At 30.9% G+C, this 24,361-nt stretch overlaps 1 protein-coding gene across 1 annotated transcript; it reads left to right on the forward strand.

Annotated features, from left to right (window-relative positions):
- The first annotated feature begins 112 nt into the window (after nt 1-112).
- On the forward strand, nt 113-22,459 carry LOC143063092 (GTP-binding protein 4-like). The gene is made up of 17 exons (XM_076235051.1): nt 113-209; nt 6,836-7,006; nt 7,870-7,973; nt 8,363-8,446; nt 9,463-9,616; nt 10,330-10,422; nt 11,519-11,668; nt 11,920-12,027; nt 13,248-13,337; nt 14,527-14,637; nt 15,921-15,998; nt 16,427-16,478; nt 17,332-17,432; nt 18,208-18,320; nt 18,995-19,151; nt 21,270-21,419; nt 21,914-22,459. Exons 1-17 carry the CDS (start codon nt 162-164, stop codon nt 22,064-22,066), a joined length of 1,917 nt encoding a protein of 638 aa, XP_076091166.1. The 5' UTR covers nt 113-161; the 3' UTR covers nt 22,067-22,459.
- The last annotated feature ends 1,902 nt before the right edge of the window (nt 22,460-24,361 follow it).

The raw sequence follows: 24,361 nt of genomic DNA on the forward strand, positions 1-24,361 counted from the left end.
CAAAATAGTCCGTTGTAGTTGATTGTTTTTCATCAACCTTTTTTTTTTGGTATGCAGACTTATCATTATTTTCACCAATGAAAATCCAATAAATAATTCACTCCCGATTATTTGTCAACTTCCTTTTCACGTGTGTGCCAGAGTTTGCAACATCAGTCAAAATGTCACACTACAATTTCAAGAAAATCACTGTGGTTCCACCATCAAAAGTAAAGTCAATTGACATTTTATTTGAAAGAAACACTATAGCTAGTTATTTAGGGAAGGTCTAAAAACAGGACAGATAAAACCAGGACACTTTTTTTTTTCGATACGTTTTTATGTGTAACTTTTGTTTAACTCCACATAGTGTTAAAATTTAAATTGTATAATAAATAACAGGGTATTTAATAACATTATTTGTAAAAAAAAATAAAAATAAAAAATCTATAAGTTAAAAAAAATCTGCCAGGACAGTTAATTTTTATGAAAAAAATGGCTGATATTGCCGAGAAATATTTACTTATAATTGGAATAAATTCTCAAAATCAACTGTCTGGCATATTATTTTTGTACGATCATAAAGTTTAGGGAATAATGTTTATAAAAAACTATAATTTGATATTTTCTTTGGTGTTCAAAGTTAAAAAAATCTGCCAGGACAGTAGCCGATTACGTTAGAAATTTTGTTGAAATCATCTCTAAATCTAAATATAAAGTTAAATATCTTCTTCAATTCGAATGTCTGGTAAGCAAATGTTGGTTCATTGGAAAGTTTGAAACATGAGGTTTTAGAAAATAAAAAAAAATATGGACTTTTATTTCATTGACACAAAAATAATCTGCCAGGACAGTAGCCTACTCCATTTAATTTCTGTATACTTTCACAACGCTATTTAACTGTAAATGCAATAGTTTATTTATTGCGATTGTCTGACATATAATTTTGATACTAAATTAAAGTAACAGACCCAACTATAAAATAAAAATAAAGAAATTAATAGATTTTCTGCCTATCAGCCGTCCTATAACTTAATAATGGCACGTGCCAAAATTTAATCTGTGTATTCTGTAGTCAGTCAACCATAAAGTAAGCGTGTGGTGATAAATTATACCTTTGAGAAGTAAGTTTGTTTGGTTCTAATTATTTATCAAAATTACAATTGAAAACAATACACATCGAAACACTTACTAATTGTAGATTTTAAAGTAAAATTTGATTAGATCTCAATTTCACCGCAAGCATCAAAGAGTAATTAAATTATAGAATGTATATTACGCTTTAAGCGTGTGATAATTAACTTAATTAATCCGGTGATCACGGTGATCACTGTAAGCACGTGTCACTCTGGGTATATAGATGCAATTTTTCTCCGGCCATTCATTATTTTGAAGAAGATATTAAACTTTATATTATAACCTTAGACTAATTTCAACAAAATTTCTGACGTAATAGTCTACTGTCCCGGCAGATTTTCCTACCTTTAAAAGACGAAAAAATAATTGAATTGTAGAAATAAAAGTTCGTTAAACTTTATTATCATACAAAAATAATATGCCAGACAGTTGATTTGGAGAAATTATTTCAATTATAAGTAAAAAATTCTCGGCAATTTCAGCCGTTTTTAGCTTAAAATTTAATGGAGTAGGCTACTGTCCTGGCAGATTTTTTTTACGTTGATGACATAAAAATTCATATAATTTATATTTTCATAAAGCGTATATTCTAAACTTTCCAATGAACTAACATTTGTTTACCAGACATTTATTTTGAAGAAGAAATTAAACTTTATATTTTGATTCTGAACTAATTTCAACAAACTTTCTAATGTAAAAGGCTACTGTCCTGGCAGTTTTTTTTACCTTTAAAAGATGAAAAAAAAAATAAGATTATAGATTTTTATAATTGATATTCCATAAACTTTACAATCGTACCAAAATATTATGCCAGACAGTTGTTTTGGAGAAAATATTCCAATTATAAGTAAACTTTTCACGGCAATTTCAGCCATTTTTTTCTTAAAATATAACTGTCCTGGCAGATTTTTTCTTACTTCTTAATTTTTTTTATATGTTTTTTTTAATAATAATGTTAGTAAATACTTTCTTCTTTATTATACAATTAAAATTTTAACCATATGTTGAGTAAAACAAAAGTTACAGATAAAAACGTATCGAAAAAAAGTGTCCTGGTTTTATCTGTCCTGTTAATAGACCTTCCCAGTTATTTAGTGTTTTGAAATCATGTTCAATTGTAGAAATTACAAAAAGATGCATATGTTTATAACATGCCGTTCATGAAAAAATTATTTATCATTTTATGTTTACAAAGATGGGGTTAGATAATAGATTGGTTGATAGTTGCTAGCATCAACGAACATAAGTGGCAACTAAGAAAATTAGTTGTCTTAATACAAATTGAATAGTAACTTGCCCGATTGCTAATTCAGGCCTGTTAGCACAAATTTTCTCTATTGTGTGTTTGCTCAACATAGTTTCTTCTCTGTGCTATGAAAGGGTATGCACTGGTTAAGTGTGGGATTGTGGAAAAGAAATATCAAATCTGCAAGTTCTGTCTATGTAATGTGCTACTGTTTGTTCTCGCCTTCTAATCTGGTTAACATACAGTAGCTCAAGTTCAGGGTGCTGATCCCAACCTCTTTGGATATTTGATTGAACATATCTTCTCCTGTGTTCTCATAGCAAGGACACTCCATGAGGAAAATGGTGAAGTATTTCACGTGCTCCACAGTTGCATGACTCTGGCGTTGGTTTAGTTGTCTTACTTGGTTCTTATAATAGTTGAGTTCTGTGTAGCCAGTTCTAAGTGGGAGAAATATGCTGAAATGTCTTTTAGTTCGGAAATCGTACAGAATTGAGTGCTTTGTAGTTGGTATTTTTTCAAACAGGTCTCTGCCTCTTTCAGATAATTCTCATCTTCTCTGCCGTTTGACGTCTTGAAGTGTTTTAAAGTTATTTTCCAGTGGTGTTTCTTATTGGTCCTGGCTGAATCCATGACAAATCGCCCCACACCTAATCGCCCCACTTTCTAAAAAATCGCCCCAATCTTGTTTACCAACTCGCCCCACTAATAAAAAAGTGTAAAATCACATTGCAAATAGGTTGGACAACATGCCCAACTTATGAAAAGGGTTAAAATTTTGCTGAAATAAGGTCTGCCAACTCGCCCCACTCATGACAAATAGATAAACCACGATGAATTTATTAGTGCCAACTTGCCCCACTTATGAAAAAGATGCAATCCCGTTGTATATCTATGTCCCTGCCCCACTTCAATACCTATGAAAACCTTAGTGAAGGGCTATAAAATCAAATTAATGTTAATTGAAATCCTTAAATTGTATGATTATGATACAATTAACAGGTTTCTTTTCAATTGTTATACAAATAACTAAGCTTACAAGTATAAAGTTATTCTCCAATAATGATACGAAAATGTATTTGCAATTATATTTTAAGAATTTTAAACCTCATTTGATTTAAAAGATATTGGTTTAATAAATTTCGTTTTTTTTTTTTGTATTCTGTGTAGATTAGTTTTCATTTAAGTGGGGCTAGTTGGTAGAACTGAAAATTATATATTGAAGTAGATTTTAAATAAGTGGGGCGAGTTAACGGGATTTAACCCTTTTCACAAGTGAGGCGAATTTTTAAAAAGTGGGGCGAGTTGGTAAACCAGATTGGGGCGATTTTTTTTTAAAGTGGGGCGAGTTGGTGAAAAAGTGGGGCGATTTGGTGTGGGGCGTTTTGCCAGTGGGGCGATTTGTCCTGCTTCCTCCTGGCTGACATTGCTGCTGTTTTTGCAAGGATGTAGGCCTTGTCATTGCCAGTTATATTGGCATGTCCTTGTGTCCATGATGTAATTACATTAAGTCCTTTTTGCCTAAGATGTTGTATGTTCTTCTTTTATTTATCTTATTACTGAAATGTAGCTATTTGGGGCCCAGTTTAGTGTAAGAAGTCCCACAGCACAGACTGTCAGAGAAAATTTGAGATAAAACTTTATTGTACATAAACATTTTTTTTAAATTTAGGGGGAAATATTCCAAAGTTCAAACAAATAATTCAAAATTTGGTAAGCAACTTTTAATGATACTATAATGTTAATTAGATTGATCTCTCAAAAGAAAAAAAGCGGTTACTTTGTTTTTAATAATTACATGTACAGTACAGGTAGGGACTTATTTTTACGGATGCCTTAATCCGTCTAGATGTCAGACTGGTCGGACAGTTGTCCCAGTGTAATAAACACCTGCTGTACAATATCCAAGTGGAAGGTCGTAAATCAATCTGTACCAACTTGATTAGAATTAAATTTTACCTGTACAGATATATTAGTATTTATGGAGGATAGATAAATGTAAAATATTGTTTTGTATTGAAAGAGAAAGAAATAAAATTAAAATTAAATATAAGAAATAAAATTAAAATTAAATATAAGAATAAAAATTAAAATTAAATATAATTTTATTTTTTTTATAATTTTGGTCAGACAGATCACTCGTGCTTTCTATTTTGACATATTTCCCGTTAATCTCTTTGAAAGTCAAACAATTGGTTTCCTTTAACCCTTTCCTCCATGGAATTTTTTTTTTTACATGCTTGATTTGCATAGGATTTTTTTCTATAAAATAAAATCCTCAGGTTTAAAGAATTCATGCATTGCAAAAAACAAATATTTCATCAAATAAATTAAAGTCAGATATTCTTATGAATATCCTTTTCATATTGGATACAAATTTTATTAGGTCTGATGCAGACATTTTGTAGTCAAAGCATTTCAACTGAGGTACTACACAGGCGTCAAAAGGCGTCATTATGTAGTAAAGGGGGTGGCGTCAAAAGGTGTCATTATGGAGGAAAGGGTTAATACAATATTTATAACGCCGAGATCATATTTCGATTCCTATTTTTTTTATTTTATTTAAAATTATTGACACTCGAGATAATATGCCTTTCTATTTTCATGTCTAAAATATTTTATGAAAATCGCCAGTGTTATAAATATATTTTACAAATTGTATCAAATCGATACACGAAAATCAAAGTTTAACCTTATATAGTTTATTGACTAAATGCACATTTATAAATACCCCAATGGGGTTGAAGGCTAGTCGTACTAGTCATGATCAGCTGTTTTTACTTTTTCGTCGTACTTCTAGTCATTCTAAAGCTCGCGCAGTCAGTTTGATTTTTTAAATCGATGTCGTATTATTTCCGAAGTTTAAAGGAGGTCTCCAAATAGATTATTTAAATGGGAATCCGGGAAATGACTGATAAAAATAAAACAAAAAATAGTTAAAGAAGACTAAATCGTGTTTTTATTATACATGTATGTAAATCGATTAAATTTCTATTCTGGTAAATCGATCAAGAGCCTCAAAACTAAAACACAATACTGTCAATCATTCCACATCAAATTTAATCATGAATGAATTTTCCCACAGTCGGTCAGTTAGGTCACCTGTGTTTACTGTTACGACATTTCCCGCCATATAAAAATCTCGTGCAGTGGACAAAATCGATATTTAATATCTTTTATTAGCATTCAATATTATTGTGAGTGGAGTCAAGTTAAAGTTCAACCACGTGCACACGCTGTTGATCACTGATATGTGTATCATGGAATTGTCTTTTCACGGCAATTTTTTCTTTTAGATTGCTATAAAAAATATAACATACAAGTTTCCTTTGTTACATGGATTGTGCGTAAATTAATATTATGCAAATAAGTTCGGGATTTCGGGATTAACCCTTTCGGGATCTGGGAATTCTTTTTTGGCGATGTCGGGATTTAAATTTATTTAAATTCTGGATCTTGTGACTTCGTGTTTTTAAGCCCGGGATTTTGAGATCCAGACCCCTTTTACCCCCTACCCCCAAATGCAGATCAATTATATTAATTTAGCATAATGAACAAACACGGAAATCTTAAAATAAACTTATGCCCGGGAAGAATCAATATTTTCTTCTAGTGTTATTATTTGCGTTCTATTTTAGTCATACATCTCCAACTTTCGGACAATATTTGTTTACAGTAAAAAGTAAAAACTACAAAGAATCATCAAGCTACTAATAATATACAAGTGTTGCTCACTGTAATTATTTTTATCTCGGAACTGACACAACAGACAGAATATTAAATACAAATTTTAGAAATATTTTGCATGTGACCGCGTCAAACTAAAATGTATGCAGCAGCACTTGAGATAGCATTCTGCTAATCAATGGATTTACGTGGAAAATAAATCAGTAAAATAAAAATAACCGTAAGCTTCAAGAAATAGAATACATGTAAAAATATATATGTTTAAACAATTTATGCAAACAAATAACAAAAAAATACAAAAAATAAAAACAAACGAAAAGGAACATAAAATAAAAATAATTTTTAGGAACAAAGAAAATAAATATTAACAGTTGAAATATCAAAACCATAATTAACAAAAATAGGCTATTTTTATTAAACAATGTTTTCTCCAGTACTTCACCTGTAAAAATATTTTATGTCAAATACGATGTAGAACTAATATAATCAATAAAGTGACTGAGAGGTTAAAATTACAGGTAATCTGATTCTGAAATCAGTGAACCGTAATTTTAGCAACACGGATTAAGATGAAAGGACCATTCACACCTGGATCTGTTGTTTAATGAACATACTACCTACCATAAAAATGTCCGATTATTCATATCCGACTAGACGGATTAAGACATCCATAAAAATAAGTCCCTACCCGTACTGTATATGAAATTGGTTGTCAGCAAGTTTAGAACACTGGATGTTAAAAGAGTAAGAGGCAATCACAATCTAATGTTTTTGAATAATTTTCAGGATTTTATAGACATAGTGCTGTCCAAAACACAGAGGAAGACACCAACTGTAATACACAAACAATATCGTATTGGCAGAATTCGTCATTTTTATATGCGTAAAGTCAAGTTTGCCCAACAAACATTTCACGATAAATTGACACAGATCTTAACAGATTTTCCCAAACTTGAGGTAGGTATTTAGTCATATTTGTATGTCTGGAAGATTGCCATTTTAACATGATTAAGACTTCCTTTTTTTCACAAAAATCTTTCTGATTCTGACATTAAATCTATCTTTATTTTGTTATATTGTAATTAATAAAGTATACATTTCTATTAAAAAAGGCTTCATTTTGAAAACCTGCTATTTCTAGATTCTTTGATTTTTAGCATTAAACTTCCTTTTAAAATGTTTAAAGTCATATGAAACGAGTGACTGGTAAAAAAAAAGTTTATCCAATTCTTGAACCAATGCATGTATATATCATACATGTATACTTAGTCTTTTGTGTACAAATTTATTACTTTTTATGCAAACATATATATATTGAAAGATCATAATTTTTTTTCTCTTTGTCTGTTGTGAGATGAAAATATGACCGCTCATTAATTGTCGAGTTCTGAAGCCGTAGTTTACCGATTGTCACCTTATAGCAAACAATCAACAAATAAGCATGGATATTGAGCACGTGTATAACATGTACAATCAGATAATAGTTTATTTTAGTGACAGATCATGTGTATTGCGATCACCAGATTTTTATGAGAAGGGTCACGCTAAGGTCACTTTGCATACGGAAAATATGTCATAGAATTGCTTCCTGGAAGCAAGAAATTAAAAAAAAATAAACTTCTTATTGTGGACAAATTAAAGAATTTTCTTCAGAAAAAGTATTATGTATATAAGTTTAATAATGAAAACTATCCATTTTGTTAAAAAAAAAACATATGCATATTTTTTTTTAATTTGAGGTTTCATATGACTTTAATGCAAAATTTCTTATTATGTTGAAGGTTTGAAACTGTTTTTTAATCATTTTTATTATATTTTAGGAAGTACATCCATTTTATGCCGATTTGATGAATGTATTGTATGATAAAGACCATTACAAGTTGGCTCTGGGTCAGATTAATACTGCCAGGCATTTAGTAGACAAGTAAGTTGAAGCAGACCCTAAGTAGTATGGCAAACATGGTAAAGCCTAGCATTCTGATTGATATTGCCAAAAGTAAATTAATTTCTCTTTTTATCATGTTCATGCTTTTAATTTTTCTATCCTGTCTGCATGTTTTAGTCAAACAAATATTGGGAAGAGTTTTATTGGATTTAGAGTTAAATGATTGCTCCCTTAATTTTATATTCCCAAAATCTAAAAGGAGAGTGGTAAAGAAAAATACTTCATAACCTTGTTGAACTGTAATATGTTGTTACTGCGTGATATGCTAAGACATAGCAACAAATTTTATCAACATACTGTAGCATAAAGCAGTAACTATACTTGACTTGAATGAACATGACTGCATATTTTATGTTTTTTTCTTTCAGTGTTGCTAAAGACTATTCCAGACTATTGAAGTATGGAGATTCGTTATACAGATGTAAACAGCTAAAGAAAGCAGCTCTAGGAAGGTAACATACACAAATTACTTACAAATAGGATATACATATAGATTCTGTCACTGTATCGAGTGTGATACGATATTTATCTACTCAAGACCAGGCTTGCACAGTTTTTCAAATATTTAAAATTTAATTGTTGAAAGTGGATAAATATTGTATTGCACAAGATTTGGTGATGAAATCTGTTTCTTTAATGTTTTTAAAAGATATATAGATAAACTCAATCCTTCTTTTTGAATTATTTGCCAAAAGATGTGATCTTTCTTTGTGATGTCATCAGGCATGGTCAACTTTTTCATGGTGTCACATTAGGAAATTTAGAGGAAAGCAAGAAAAATTTGACATCATAATTGAATTTTGACCAATGAAGAACTGAGATCAATTAAACCACACGCTGATTAAATTAGGATAATCAGTGGGTGAGGAAAAGGATAAATTGTGTATAAAAAAATGAATAGAGATATGTACATGTACATACACGCACAATGCATATGTTGTAGCTGATAATAAAATATTAGTCAAAAGAAAAGCTGATGGGTGGCTTTTTAACATGTTATGGTGATATCAATATAAATCCTGCTATGTACCAGATAGACAAGCTGAACAGGAATTTGAATGTGTTACATGACAATTATGACATTTTAAGGAAATATTCCTGTCTATTTGAAGTATAAGTGCTCTGAATAAGATCAAGGACAAAATTTGTAGGCTTTTTTAACTGCTTTATTTTCCTTTCCATCTGTTTATTAATCAGCTGATTATTGAATTTGTATATGTACCTTTTTATTGTGAAATTATTTGTATGTTTTAGAATGTGTACCATTTTGATATGACATTATATGTATGATTTAGAATTGTGTACCATTTTGAAATGACTTTATGTGTATATCTGTATATTTTAGAATGTGTACTATTATGAAATGACTTTATGTGTATATTTTAGAATGTGTACTATTATGATATGACATTATGTGTATATTTTAGAATGTGTACTATTATGAAATGACTTTATGTGTATATTTTAGAATGTGTACTATTATGAAGAGACAGAAACAGAGCTTGGAATACCTAGAAGAAGTCAGACAACATTTATCAAGGTTACCATCGATAGATCCAAATACCAGAACATTACTTATATGTGGATTCCCTAATGTCGGCAAATCTAGTTTCATAAATAAGGTATTCAGTCATAGTTAATTTCTGTATAGGTGTACCTTTTAACTCAATCATATACACAGCCAAGATAATAGAATTAATTTGTTTACAGATCTATACAGTTTTTTTGTCAATTATGTTTATTTCCATACCAAACTTAAGATTTTCTGTTTTGGACAAGAAAGGATGGCGTAGAAACTCTTGAAGTAACCCAAAGCAAAGTTTGTCTGTCATTTATAATTTACATTGACTCATGCTCTCAATACGGAACAAATGCTCATCTGTGGTTCACATGTACCATTTGTATTTAAAAATTAGGTGATATGGTAGGATTGCAAATTAGACAAATATCCACCAAAGGAAAAAAGATGAAGATGTAAACAATTACATGTAACTATGGTCTTCAACAATACACCTTGTGGCTATTTGTCCGCCATTGCTGGATATCACACAGGTTCCCGTAAAATGTTGATGTCATAAAACAAAATATCTGACGCCACAATGAAAAAGTGATTGTTGTTGACGTCAAAAGTTAAAGCGGCCGGGTCAGCCGGAATTAGCGATAAGGTGTATTAGCAAAAACCATATTGTGTAGTAAACTTTAAAGATTTCAGATTGCAAACTATTTATAAATTCAAAAGAGAAAAATAATGTCCTGTATATCAGTGCATATATTTAATTTTATACTTATTTTATTTATTTAGTGTATTAAATATATCAGTAATTTTAATTTTCAGATTACCAGAGCTGATGTAGAAGTACAACCTTATGCCTTTACAACAAAGTCATTATATGTAGGACACACAGACTATAAATATCTCAGATGGCAGGTCTGTCTTATTACAAACTTTCTAATTAAGTTCATACATCATCCCAAAAAAAAAATCCTATTATCGACTTTTGACTCTGGAGTAAAACATTTTTTTTGACAGGTCACAAACATTGTGCTAAAACATTCGCAACCAAAAAAGTAAAATCATTCTAACAATTGATGCAATGTGGGGCAAAATTAACTGTTTTTAAATGATTTGGTTGTGTATAGAACGCATAACACAGTTATTTTTTTCCCAAAATTGCACAGTTTTGATTTAACTTCTTTTAGTTGCTCTTACCTGATCTACTGCCAGAATGTTCTAAGAAAGGTAATCTTTCCAAAAATTATATACTCATGAATCAAAAGTTGGTAATATGAAAATAGTCTATTTTTATTTTCATAAGGTCATAGAAAGAATACTGAATTACATCTCTCTTTATCAGTCAGGGGCCTCGGTGGCCGAGTGGTCTAAGTAGTTAGTACTGTAATCACTAGCCAGTCAACAGTGTGGTTGTGAGTTTGAACCCCGCTCATGGGGGTGCACTCGCCTCCAATCTTAATTGACAAAGATTGTTAGTTTTCCTATCGAAGGTCAGTGGTTTTCTCCGGGCACTCTGACTTTCTCCACCAATAAAAACTGGCGGCACAAAATAGCCTTAATGGGGTGCTTAAAAGTAATGTTAAAATACCAAAAATCATCAAACTTTATAAGTCAATACTTCAGATCAATCAGTTGGAATGCTTTCTGTCCAAACTGATGGCAAAAACAAAAAAGGTTAGTGTTTAGGACTTTCTTGACAAGGAGATGTTTTTTAATTGAATTATCATAATCATAAAAGGTCTTTTTTCTTTATTTATCTTAAGATTTTGCCATCTTGGTTAATATCATCAGAACAGTTTTATACAACACATTGCTTGTATTTCTAATGTCATGATTTTTTTTTTTTAATTTACTAATGTTCATTTAATATATATATAATATGTGCATGAATGAATTAATCTTTGTTTTATAATTAATAATTGTATGAATGAATGAATTTGTATGGAGTCAAAATGAAAAGTAGCTATAATTAGAATAAAACTTTGGTAAATTTTGATTGTTTTACTAACAGGTAGTGGATACACCCGGTATATTAGATCATAGTTTAGAGGACAGAAACACAATAGAAATGCAGGCTATTACAGCTCTGGCCCATCTTAGAGCTGCTGTACTGTATGTAATGGATGTATCTGAACAGTGTGGACATTCACTAGAACAACAGGTACGCACTTCTTTTTTAAATTTATTTTTGGAAGAGCCCATAGCTTTTTATAATTAGAATCATGAGTTTTAATTGATACACAGTAACAATTACCAAGATATATACAGAATAATTGAAAAAAAAATTTAGTATGTTTATTGAAGTGCACATATATTTTGTTCTTGTGTTGGTTTAGCTTTGTACTTGGAATAAAAAGAATACCATTAGAAGCATGCTCTATTATTTCATACATTCTGCTCTATCTATTACAGTTAGAATTGTTCAACAATATAAAACCATTATTCGCCAACAAACCTTTAATGGTATGTGTTAACAAAATAGATGTTCTCAAGTTAGATGAACTCTCACAAGATAAACAGGTAAGAACATATATAGTTTCATTAGTTTTACCTGGCTTAATGTGATAGGTATAAGAAGATGTGGTATAAGTGCCAATGAGCCCACTTTGCTTATATTACAATATTCTGTAAACCTACTAATTTTCAGGATCTTTACTAGATTTGAAGAGTGAAAAATTATGTATATATAAATCATCATAAATGTTTCAAAATTAAACTTTCTGTATATGAATAAACCAGTAAAATTTTGAAACCATGGAAATCAGTTTTAAAGCTTAATGCGTAACTGAGTTTGTTTGACAAAATGTTTGATTGACAATGATTGAGATGAAGAAAATACATATTTCTAAAGTATTTTTTCTATGGATTCATAATTTGTGGGGTAAATGTGAACAATGAATTTACATATTTAATAAACTTAAAATATTCTAAAGCCTTGTATGCAGAAATTGTTGATGCTATGGAATGAAAATGAATCCACCATAAAAACTAATAATCATAAATATTGCTATAAAACATTAATATAACATGAGAAGGGTAAAAGCTAGTACACACTAAATTAAAACAAACATTATACAATATATACATTTACATTATACAGACAAAAACACATGTAAACAGTGAAAATGAATTAAATGCTTGACAATTTACAGTTGTTTGTAAACTTTTACACACAGATTTGATAAAGATTAATTTAGGGTTCCTTATCAATGTATATGATTTTAATAACCATTACAGAGTATTGAAATTATTGAATTCAACTATTATGTTCATCTCCTTTATTTCATATTTAAATTTGAACTTCTATCACTTTTGTTTTTTTTCTTTTAAAGTTAAAAGTGATACTTATTAAACTTCCCTGTTTATGCCTCTTTCTCAGCGGCAGGGGCATTATGTTTTACCTTTGTCTGTGCATCCCAAAATTAATTTCTGTTCTTTGACTTTGGTTTGCCTCCATCAAATGTAAGGAAACTTATACACTATGTTTATTTCCACCAAACACAGATCAAGTTTGAATTTTGGTGGTCACTTTCAATGTTCCTGAGTTATGTCCCTTTACAAACTGAAAAATTGCTGAATTTTTAGTATATTTACAAATAGGGGATCTATGTCCCATCATCCCATGAACACATTCATATTTATTTGGAATTTTGAAAAAGTCGTTGTTGTTTGTTCAAACGTGAACTTTTAAGAAATAAGCATCATCAGAAATAATACATATATATTTGATGTGATTACAGCAAATATTTGAGGAGTTTAAGACAGAAGACATACCAGTATTACAGATGAGTACCCTGACAGAAGAGGGAGTTTTTGAAGTCAAGTCTCAGGTATATTAATAAATATATTGTGTTAAAAGTTACTTTTAGTTATTCCATGAGATGCATCTTAATTTGATAGTTGTATCCCTATAGCAGTTGGTTGTTTACAATACAAACTGACGGCAATCTTTACCTACAGTACTCACAAACAGTTTTGTTTAACCTTGATAACAGATAAGCACTGAATGCAAATATACTTTTTGAATGAAAATGAAAAAAATGTTCTCTATAAATTTACCAGGACAAATATATATGATATATTTGTAATTATCAGAACATAAATTTTTTAAAACACTTGGCTTTGGGTATTTTCCCGGCTAAAGTCTATATATTTACTATATTAGAATAGGATGTCACAATTTTGTCTTTTAAGGAAGCTGTATTTTAGTTTGCCATTCAACTTATATTTGTCATTCATTATTATGAAATTTTTAATGATTTTTTTTGGTTATTAACGTGAACAACAAAGGAGTAAGTTCGGTAAGGGCCATATTTGGCCCCAATTATAAAGTTCATAGTTACAAGCAAATAAAGGTCTTAAGTTGCCTTAAATACATGTGAGAAAGTTAAACAGAATTGTTTTTGTCAAAGTTTAAGTCTAAGACGTTGATTTTTACATCCCAAAAAGGTCAAGATAAGGGATTTTGGTGAAATTTGACAAAATGAGCTGGATTTCAACCAAATTAAGGACCAGGAAACTGAGCGCAGTCGTCGACAAACTTAATATTCAAATAAGACATGGGGAAATGTCTTCACAAACATTATTTTAAAAGGTCTTTGTTGTCGATGTATGCGCTGTATGTTTCCTGTCCAATAATCTATTGAAATTTACCTATTTTCATTGATTTTTTCGTGACGTCATAATGTAACGTAGAAACGTAAAGTTTTCAACAAAATAGCTTGTTTCCTATCTAGTCACTATATTAGCTTTAATTTATTGTGAGATTGGTCAGTAAATCCGAATTTGAAATTTACGCTAAAAAAAGGGGGCCATTTTAGGACCTTACTGAACACCCTCCTTTATATTTAGACTTCTGAAACTGTTACATGCTGCTTATCAACCTACTATTCCTGTCTTACAAATTGCAGAAGTGAAATAAAAATCATACATATTTTGGATTTGTTAAGCTATAGTAAAGACCAAACACAAAAATCAAATAGGCTTGTATCTCACCTATAATTAAAACCTCTATTTTAGGCTTGTGAAAGACTGTTAGCTTACAGGATAGAAACAAAAATGAAATCAAAGAAAGTAAATGATATTCTAAACAGATTACATGTAGCTGTTCCTTCTAAACGAGATGCAAAAGTAAGTACAATGATCACAATATGTTTAACCTTTCATTTTAAGAATAGGAAGATGTACAATGTAGTGTGATTTGACAATTAGACCTCTATCCACCAAGATTAAATTATGTGGATTTGAGCAACTATTGATGACTTACTGTACGACCTTCAACAAAGAGCAAAACTCACTTTATTGTAAGCTATAAAAAAGCCTAAAACAATTGGTCTGTTTATTTCTAATATTTGCAGGTAGAAATTAAATCCAAAGCTCCGTGTTGAAGGCCGTACTTTGACCTATAATGGTTTACTTTTATAAATTGTTATTTGGATGGAGAATTGTCTCAGTGGCACTCATACCACATCTTCCTATATCTACTTAATTTGTTTTTGCTTTTATTGATTTTAATAAGAAACATGTATAAATATTGTTTATTTTAAAGAAATTATAGGTGGGTGATATTGTTAGTTTTATTGAATGAGAGATACATGTAAAAGAAATTGTAGGGAAAATCTATCAATATTTGAAGTGAAATGAACAGTGTATAGGTTCTGTTTCATATCAGACCATTAAAATCAATTACACATATTTTGAATCTCAAACATCAGAGGAAATAAAATGTTTATCATGTCATTTTTAAGCCTCTCATTAGAACACTTGTTTCACAGAATTAAGTGATTGTTGTGCAAATGTCATAAGGCTACAGATGCAAAATTAGAACCTCAGTAGTTAATTTAAGCAACTAGGAATTAATGTACACATTGTTATGCCCCATTTATGGGCATTATGTTTTCTGGTCTGTGTGTCTGTTCGTTTCGTCAATCTGTCTTGCTTTAGGTTAAAGTTTTTGGTCGATGTAGTTTTTGATGAAGCTTAAGTCCAATCAACTTGAAAATTAGTAATAATGTTCCCTATGAGATGATCTTTCTAATTTTAATGCCAAATTAGAGTTTTTACCCCAATTTCATGGTCCATTGAACATAGAAAATGATAGTGTGGATGGGGCATCCGTGTACTATGGACACATTCTTATTATATTGTAAGCTGAATGAAACAACATCTTAAATATGAGTGTAAAATTGTCTGACTTTTTTAAACCAATGCAAAAACATCCTTCTGTACATATGTATTGACCTTGTCTCAGATCAAACTGACAGCCTCTAAAAAGATAAAAAAAAAAAAAAAAAGTATGCTAAACATACAGGGAAAACAAATTAAAAAATATTGTGTCAGTCATTTACATAACTACCAGTATCTTAGAAATCCTGTTTATGTAGAGATGTTTTTAATCAAGATTATTATTTTAGGCACGACCACCATGTATACCTCAGGCAATATTGGATAAAAGGAAAGCCATGGAAACAGATAAACCCAAGAAAAAACTGGTAAATATAATATATAGTAACATTGTATGGTGTATTCTTGGGGGTGGGGAATGTGTTTTTCACATGTGTTTAGTAATAGGGTGGTAATTGCATATATCAATTTTGTATGTATAAGTGCATATCTCAAATTGAAATCAGTGAAGAATATTGCATGGTGTTTTATTCATGTTCATGTTTAAAACTTATAATAGATCTCAATAATTCAGTTTTCAGTTTGGAGCAAAAGAATCTTATAAAAAAATTATCTTTTAGTAAATAGAAGGTTTAAAGTCTAGTTGATAAATATTGATACAATTTGAAAGATTAAAAAAGTACTGATGTCAAGTGTTTTGATAATGATGTTAATTCCTTGCATTCATATTTAGATAGAATAATATCAATGGCACCTAGACGTTACTTTTGTTTTATTCGGTGCTCCTACTTTTCAGGAGAGAGATTTAGAAGTAGAGATGGGTGATGAGTATTATCTGGATCTTAGAAGTAAGCATAGAAATAGTGTATCTATACTCTGTGATAGTCGAGGCCAATAGCTCTGACAAGTGCAAAAGTTTTAAACATAAATCTCAAAATGCTGAATAATGACAAATTAAATGCTGGTATAAAAAATGTAATGAATCAAACAAATAAATTCCAATTACTTTGAAAAAATATGTGAACATTATAATTTGTAGATTTATGTTCAACCAACATGGCTAAAAATTGTATATATTATATTAAAAGATGGAACATAGTACAGCATGAGACTGTCATTTATATTGATTGTTGTTTGTTTAACATCAAGTGGCAAGTATTTCATGCATATTTATAGTGAGAACAAATATATGATAACAATAAATCCAATTTGTAAAGTTGATCAACTGGGATGGAGGGTCAGAATTAGGAAAACAACTGAAAAGGAGGAAATATTTTGTACAGACAGTGTCCCACATTAAGAACTATTAAAACAAAAGTATGTTAAAAGTCACCTAAACATGATAAGAACTATAATACTTTTTGATACAAGTTTTTATGCCCCATTTATGGGCATTATGTTTTCCGGTCTGTAGGTCCGTTCGTCCATCCATCATTCCGTCAGTTCGTCCCACTTCAGGTTAAAGTTTTTGATCGAGATAGTTTTTGATGAAGTTGAAGTCCAATCAACTTGAAACTTAGTACACATGTTCTTTATGATATGTTCTTTCTAAATTTAATGCCAAATTAGAGATTTTCCCTCATTTTCATGGTCCATTGAACATAGAAAATGATAGTACTGATTGGTCATCTGTGTACTATGGACACATTCTTGTTTTTTTATTGATCAGCATTTATTACACTGAGTATATATTTGTTTCAGAACACTGGGATTTACTTAAGGAGGGAGAAAAGTATGACAAAATACCAGAAATATGGCAAGGTCACAATGTTGCAGATTTCATTGACCCAGAAATTATGGAGGTACAGTTTTATGTTTGATAATTAGCAATTACACAATAAGAAGACAGTTATTCTACTTTATTGCTAATTTCTTAAACAAATATTGGATCTGAGATGGATTTATTCTCAGTTGAATAAATTGAGTTTGTAAATGTCTTAAAAAATTGCAATAAAATGGTTAGAAGTGTTTTGGCCATTTTATCTCAGTATATTGACTTTTAATGAAATTGAAGCATAGAAACTCCCTCGTATTTTATAAAATTTTATTATATATGATATTTTCAAAACCTTGACAATCTTGAAATATTATGTTCAAAAATTTTGCTTCAAATTTTAATTGTAATAATTTTCCATATCACCTTTCTCCTGTGTCTCAGTTGGGAGAAAATGGATGAATGTAATGATAATACATCATTGATGTTGCATAGGAAAATGAGAATAAACCAAATTTCAATGGTCTTGAAAACTCTGGGAAGGTATCGGCTTCACTTCAGCTCAGGGCTGTTGCTTTTCGATGAGATCATAGCTGAGAAACAAGTTCTTGGTCAAAATAAACTTGATAATCTATAATTATAGACATGATTAGATAAGTTTAATTACAAGTTTGCATTCAAAGCATCTCCTAATTTGCATAGATAACGTAATTATTTATATTGACATATTGTTTAAAGGAAGATCAATATTCAGTAAAACAGCAAATAATTGCAATGCACAAAAAAATAATAAAAGTCGTATAAAAATTGATTAATAATGTTATTTAAAATATATGATAATTTAAATTGATTTTATTGTGTAGAAATTAGATGCCTTAGAGAAAGAAGAAGAATTGAGAGAACAGGCTGGTTATTATAATAATGAAGAGAGTGAGGAAGACGAAGAAATGCAGGAGATTAGAGCAACGGCTGGAAGGTAGGTTATAGGTCATGCTACTGTGGGCAGGAGATAAGAGCAACGGCTGGAAGGTAGGTCATAGGTCATGCTACTTTGGGCAGGAGATTAGAGGAAGGTAGGTCATAGGTCATGCTACTTCTTAGGGCAGGAGATTAGAGTAACGGCTGGAAGGTAGGTCATACTACTTTGGACAGGAGATTAGAGTAACGGCTGGAAGGTAGGTCATAGGTCATGCTACTTCTTAGGGCAGGAGATTAGAGTAACGGCTGGAAGGTAGGTCATACTACTTTGGACAGGAGATTAGAGTAACGGCTGGAAGGTAGGTCATAGGTCATGCTACTCTAATGAGCAGGAGATTAGAGGAAGGTAGGTCATTTCTTTATTTTGTATAATGAAAAAAACATTCCACCATTGGTAGTATGGTCAATTTGTAGGATGCTGTTAACCAAACACAAGTTTTACTGAATTTTTTGAAAATATTACCCAAAATGTATTAGATTCTCCAATTATCAATTCTTTTAATATGTTTTCAGATATATTTTTCTGGTTTTTAAAATGAAACAGCAATTTGAATCAGATTTTTAATAAGACACTGTAAAAAAAAATATCAGTTTCAATGTGGAAAAAAGTATAAAGAACCTGTGATTGTAAGGAATAAGATATCATTGTTTGATATTGAATTTATTTTGTAGAATAAGAGAGAAAAGAAAAATAATTGTTTTGGAGTCTAGAGAAAAGAGAACTATTGAAAAACCAAGATTGCCGAGAACTGCTAAAAAATTAGACACAAAGAGAATGACCTCAGAAATGGGAGAACTTGGTGTTGATGTGGACATTGATGATGATGAAGTAAGTTCAGTAAGCCGCCAGGCACCAATACTTATTGTCAGATTTATTTGTCTCATATATTCAATTTATTAACTAAAAGTATAGACCAAACCATATTTTGTTACTGACCTTAATACTTAATATGCTTTTGCATGCATGAAAATTCTATAAAACACCAATAATGCATTCAATTCTTTCATATTATGATGGAAATAGTGGTTTGAAGTTAATTGTTTTGTTTGTTAACTTTTCTTTGAAAATCTAATCAGCTGAAACTGCTCAATGGTTTGAAACCAAAATTTGTCTGCTTCATTGATAAGATGACAACTATAAACCTTGTTACTTCCATCCAGATTAATAAACCAACATGGCTACCTTGTCTAAAAATTGAACATTGGGGTCAAATTACAATTTTGGCTAATATTTCTAAAACTATTACAATAAGAAAAAAACAATGGGGTGTAGATTAAAGTATTTACAATACTGGAAAAACGATATGAACATTACCAGATCTATCTATTCTGAAATTTTCACAATCCCAATGCATATGTCTACTGTTTTTGGGGAAGATGGCTTCAAGCCGTCAATCCCCAATGGGGTTGACCAGAGTGACATTCCCTCACATCATTCATTTTGTTTTTATAGCGTGGAAAACCCCCCAACAAATCTTACTGAGAATGATGAGATGGGGAGACACAAATGAATAAATTGACTTTAAACACTTTTTTACACATTTCCCTTCTGTTTCTCTCGAAATTATCGTATATTGAGCTCTCCTTCACACTATTTACGTTTCTTTTACAATCTGGAAAAATCAGTATGACGGGATATTCTAAATATATCCAACCTACATTATATTATATAGTGACGTCATTGTTGGAATGCCACACTACGCAGAAGCAGGGATATCCTTCACTGGTTATTTAAATCATTCTCAAAGATTGTGCACTTATTAAAAAATAGTACTTGTTAAAATTAAACATAATGATGTTTGCTGTAGATGATTCAAACATCAACATGCAAAACTTTAATTTGTAGGTCAACAACTTTCAAAGTAAACGACCTCAGTCCGAGGGGCTACATGAGATGGGGGAGACAAACGATCTTTTCCATTTTTTTCTGTAAATCTCTGTTTTGAGAATCTTCCTCCAATTCAGGAGCACCTCAATTTATGAGCTAATTATCCACTAAAATAAAAACTTAAAATGTGACATTTAGTATATGATAAGTAGTCTTCCATTAAAACTAAATTTTGTGTACCAACATAATCATTGTAATAGTTACAAAAAAATTACAAATGTTGCATTTGTAGTTTAAACCTCTTTATTCATGAAATTTTACAAATATTTCAAAATGTAGGATTTGGAAACAAGCTTCACACAGTTTACATCAATCATATTGTTATTTTTATTAGTACCTGTATCCCTGTGATGAGATATGCAACTGGGAACTTTATCAATGGAAATTTAAAACTGAATAGATTTTTCAGTCCTAACTTTCTTAAGAAAAAAATTTAAAATCTTAAGAATACTGTCACCAAAAATGGAAAATGGCCCTAGCCTGCAGTTCAGTGGTACACTATTAAGATTTCAAAAATAATTGTAGTTGTTGTTAAATGACAGAATTCAACTAGTTGGATTTTAGAGAATTAACTATCAACTTCAATTGTATGTTTAGATTTAGAAGATGCAGATCTCTTCCATTGGTCTAAATTGAATCCTAAACTAAAGAAACGAAATTACATTAAACAACAATTGATTCCAATAGTGTCAACCTTCCACATGTTCTAGCTGTTCTTTTTTTTTTCATTCTTTATATGAAGACTATCAGAAGATAACCCCCCCCCCCCAAAAAAAAATGAAATAGAAACAAGGGCCGTCTTTCCCCTCAGAGCTATTCAGCTCTTTGATTTTTCAGTTTTGGCTGTTATCAAAAAACTGGTAGCTATGTAAAACAAGTTAATTAAAAAATACTCAGTAACACAAGAGTAACTTGTATGTGCAAACAAAATTCCTATATGTGCAACTGGCACTGGTGTTCCTCTTGACTGTTTAATAATACATTTAAATATTAGAATATTTGAATGAAATTATTCACCTGTTGTTTTCTTTATTATTAAGTAAACTATATGTATTTCAGACACATCTTGGAAGGGCCAGATCCCGCAGTGTCACCAAAAAAGCTCTGAAGCGTAAGAGAGAGCAGTCCATGGAAGTGGATACCAAGAGCAGATCAAGGAGTAGATCAAGAACAGTACCTAGAGACCAGTCTGGAGTCAGAGATCCTGTGGTATGCTAATATCATTTTTCTGCTTAAACAAAATTTAAGATAAGATACTCATCACATTTGTCAATTTTAAGATAAGATACACATCACATTTGTCAATTTTCAGTGTCATGTACATTTAAAGGCAAAATGGCATGCACTTTTGTACTCCAGCTGTTATTGTGAAATGTTTGCCATTGCACCTATGCTATTGAGAATGAAATTAGCATATCTAAACTAAAATAAAATAACATTACAAATATGAGTAAGGTAAACACACGTAAGAAGTTAAGCATGGTTAAAAAAAGATGAGAAATTCAGCATGGTTTTGAAGAAATTGTGGATCATAACAAAATAATTTCCAGCAAAACATTAATGAACAGATTATATTAATTCATGACAGCTATAAATCGCAGAGGTACATGTAGTAGAGAGTAAATGAACTAACATATTTAACCTCTGACAGCTGTAATTATCACCTGTACTGTAATAATTGATGATTTATTTCTATTCCACAGATGGCTAAGAAAGTAAAGAAGATTGCTATGAATGCACAGAAATCCAGGAATCACCAAGCTCGTAAGGGAGAAGGAGACAGAGTAATCCTGGACATGAAACCTAAACATCTCTTTGCTGGAAAACGAAAGCAAGGCAAAACAGACAGACGTTAAACAACTTTTATTTTTGAAAATGTTATTTTTGATAATGGATGGATCATGAATATAAGCTTCAAACATGTTATTGTCAAAATGGATATTGGAAAGTTAATGATTTTTTAAACGATTTTAATCTCAGTTAGCTGTTTACATATGATATACAATGGAGAATCTTAAACAACAGCCATGTAATATTTCATACTGTGTAAAGTCTGACATAATTTAAGGAGAATCTTAAACAACAGCCATGTAATATTTCATACTGTGTAAAGTCTGACATAATTTAAGGAGAATCTTAAACAACAGCCATGTAATGTTTCATACTGTGTAAAGTCTGACATAATTTAAAGATACATAATGGATGTTATTGTTAATGATAAAGATACTTATTAAACAAATTCCACAGTGCTTATTTCAAAAAGATCCACTTTATTGCCACATCAACACCAGATTGTTTTATATGAGCCACAAAATCTTCTCATTATCACTCAAATAATACCGAAGGTTATTTTAGTGCAATATAAAATTGAATATGGAAATGGGGAATGTGTCAAAGAGACAACAACCTGATCAAAGAGTGGAAAACAGCCAAAGGCCACCAATGGGTCTTCACTATTGAGAAAATCCTGCACATAAAGGCATGCTCAAGCCAGCTCCCTAATAAAAATGTGTACTAATTCAGTGATAATGGACAGCATACTTAACTCTGAAATATATATAAGAAACGAAAATTAAAAATCATACAAGACTAACAAACCCAGAAGGCTCCTGACTTTGTAGAGGTGCAAAATGCAGTGGGTTTAAACATGTTTTTGAGATCTCAACCCTCCCCCTGTACTTAAAAGTTTTGTTATCCGTTCAAAAATATAGAGCTTTTATTTTAGTTCAGCTTAATTCAGAAGGAGGCAACTTAATGGTGTAAAAGACTTCACTCAAGTATGTGTCCATAGCAAAATCTTGTATATCACCAGAAAAATTATTTGCACCTTGGAATTTAGTCTACATTTTCAGTGTGATAAAGGAAGCTCAAGGGGTGTGTATGTTTATTATTCTGGTGAAACTTCATAGAAGTATTCAATCCTGATATATGTATAAAAAAAACATTTTTTTACTATCTATAAAACTAAAGGTGCATTCCCTTAAAGTCAAATGACGAATGAGGAATACGAATCATGCAAGATATGAGGAAAAACACTACTTGTTTTAGTTTATAAAATCATAATACAGGAAAAATTCTGAGATTTTCCATGTCATCAATCCACTAGAATAGTCATAATAGACTGTTGCGAACCAATACCTGAGTTTCCTTTGTCTAAACGAAATCACAGAAAACGATGTCTCACTATCTTTTTGGCCACTAAGTACGTCCAAGTAGTTGGTTGCTTTCAGGGTTTCTTTTTTTAACAGCATCTATTTAGCAGATCCGCGCTGAAGTGTCTTTGTGTTCAATACGAATGTATACTCTAAATTTAGATTTCTTTGATAACTAATATAATAAAAGAAGATGTGGTATGATTGCCAATGAGACAACTCTCCACAAGAGACCAAAATAACACAGAAATTAACAACTATAGGTCACCGTACGGCCTTCAACAATGAGCAAAGCCCATTCTGCATAGTCAGCTATAAAAGGCCCTGAAATGACAATGTAAAACAATTCAAACGAGAAAACTAACGGCCTAATTTATATAAAAATTGAACAAAAAAACAAATATGCAACACATAAACAAACGACAACCACTGAATTACAGGCTCCTGACTTGGGACAGGCACATACATATACAATGTGGCGGGGTTAAACATGTTAGCGGGATCCTAACCTGGGACAGTGGTATAACAGTACAACATAAGAACGAGCTATAAAAATCAGTTGAAAAAGGCTTAACTCATCAGATGGACAAAAATACAAGTGGACGTGGACAGGTACTTGTACATTCAGACAACAAAAAGACACTAGGAACAGATCTGAGAATACTACCAGTTAAACGACAGCTATTTCAAAGCCTCTAACAACGAATAAAAAAATCATTCATCTAAGACTAAATACATTTTTTTTGTACACTATTTTTATACGACCGCAAAATTTGAAAAATTTTTCGTCGTATATTGCTATCACGTTGGCGTCGTCGTCGTCATCGTCGTCTTCATCGTCCGAATACTTTTAGTTTTCGCACTCTAACTTTAGTAAAAGTGAATAGAAATCAATGAAATTTTAACACAAGGTTTATGACCACAAAAGGAAGGTTGGGATTGATTTTGGGAGTTTTGGTCCCAACATTTTAGGAATTAGGGGCCAAAAAGGGCCCAAAT

The sequence above is a fragment of the Mytilus galloprovincialis genome, chromosome 2 (genome assembly GCF_965363235.1).
Source record: "Mytilus galloprovincialis chromosome 2, xbMytGall1.hap1.1, whole genome shotgun sequence".
NCBI lineage: Eukaryota > Metazoa > Mollusca > Bivalvia > Mytilida > Mytilidae > Mytilus > Mytilus galloprovincialis.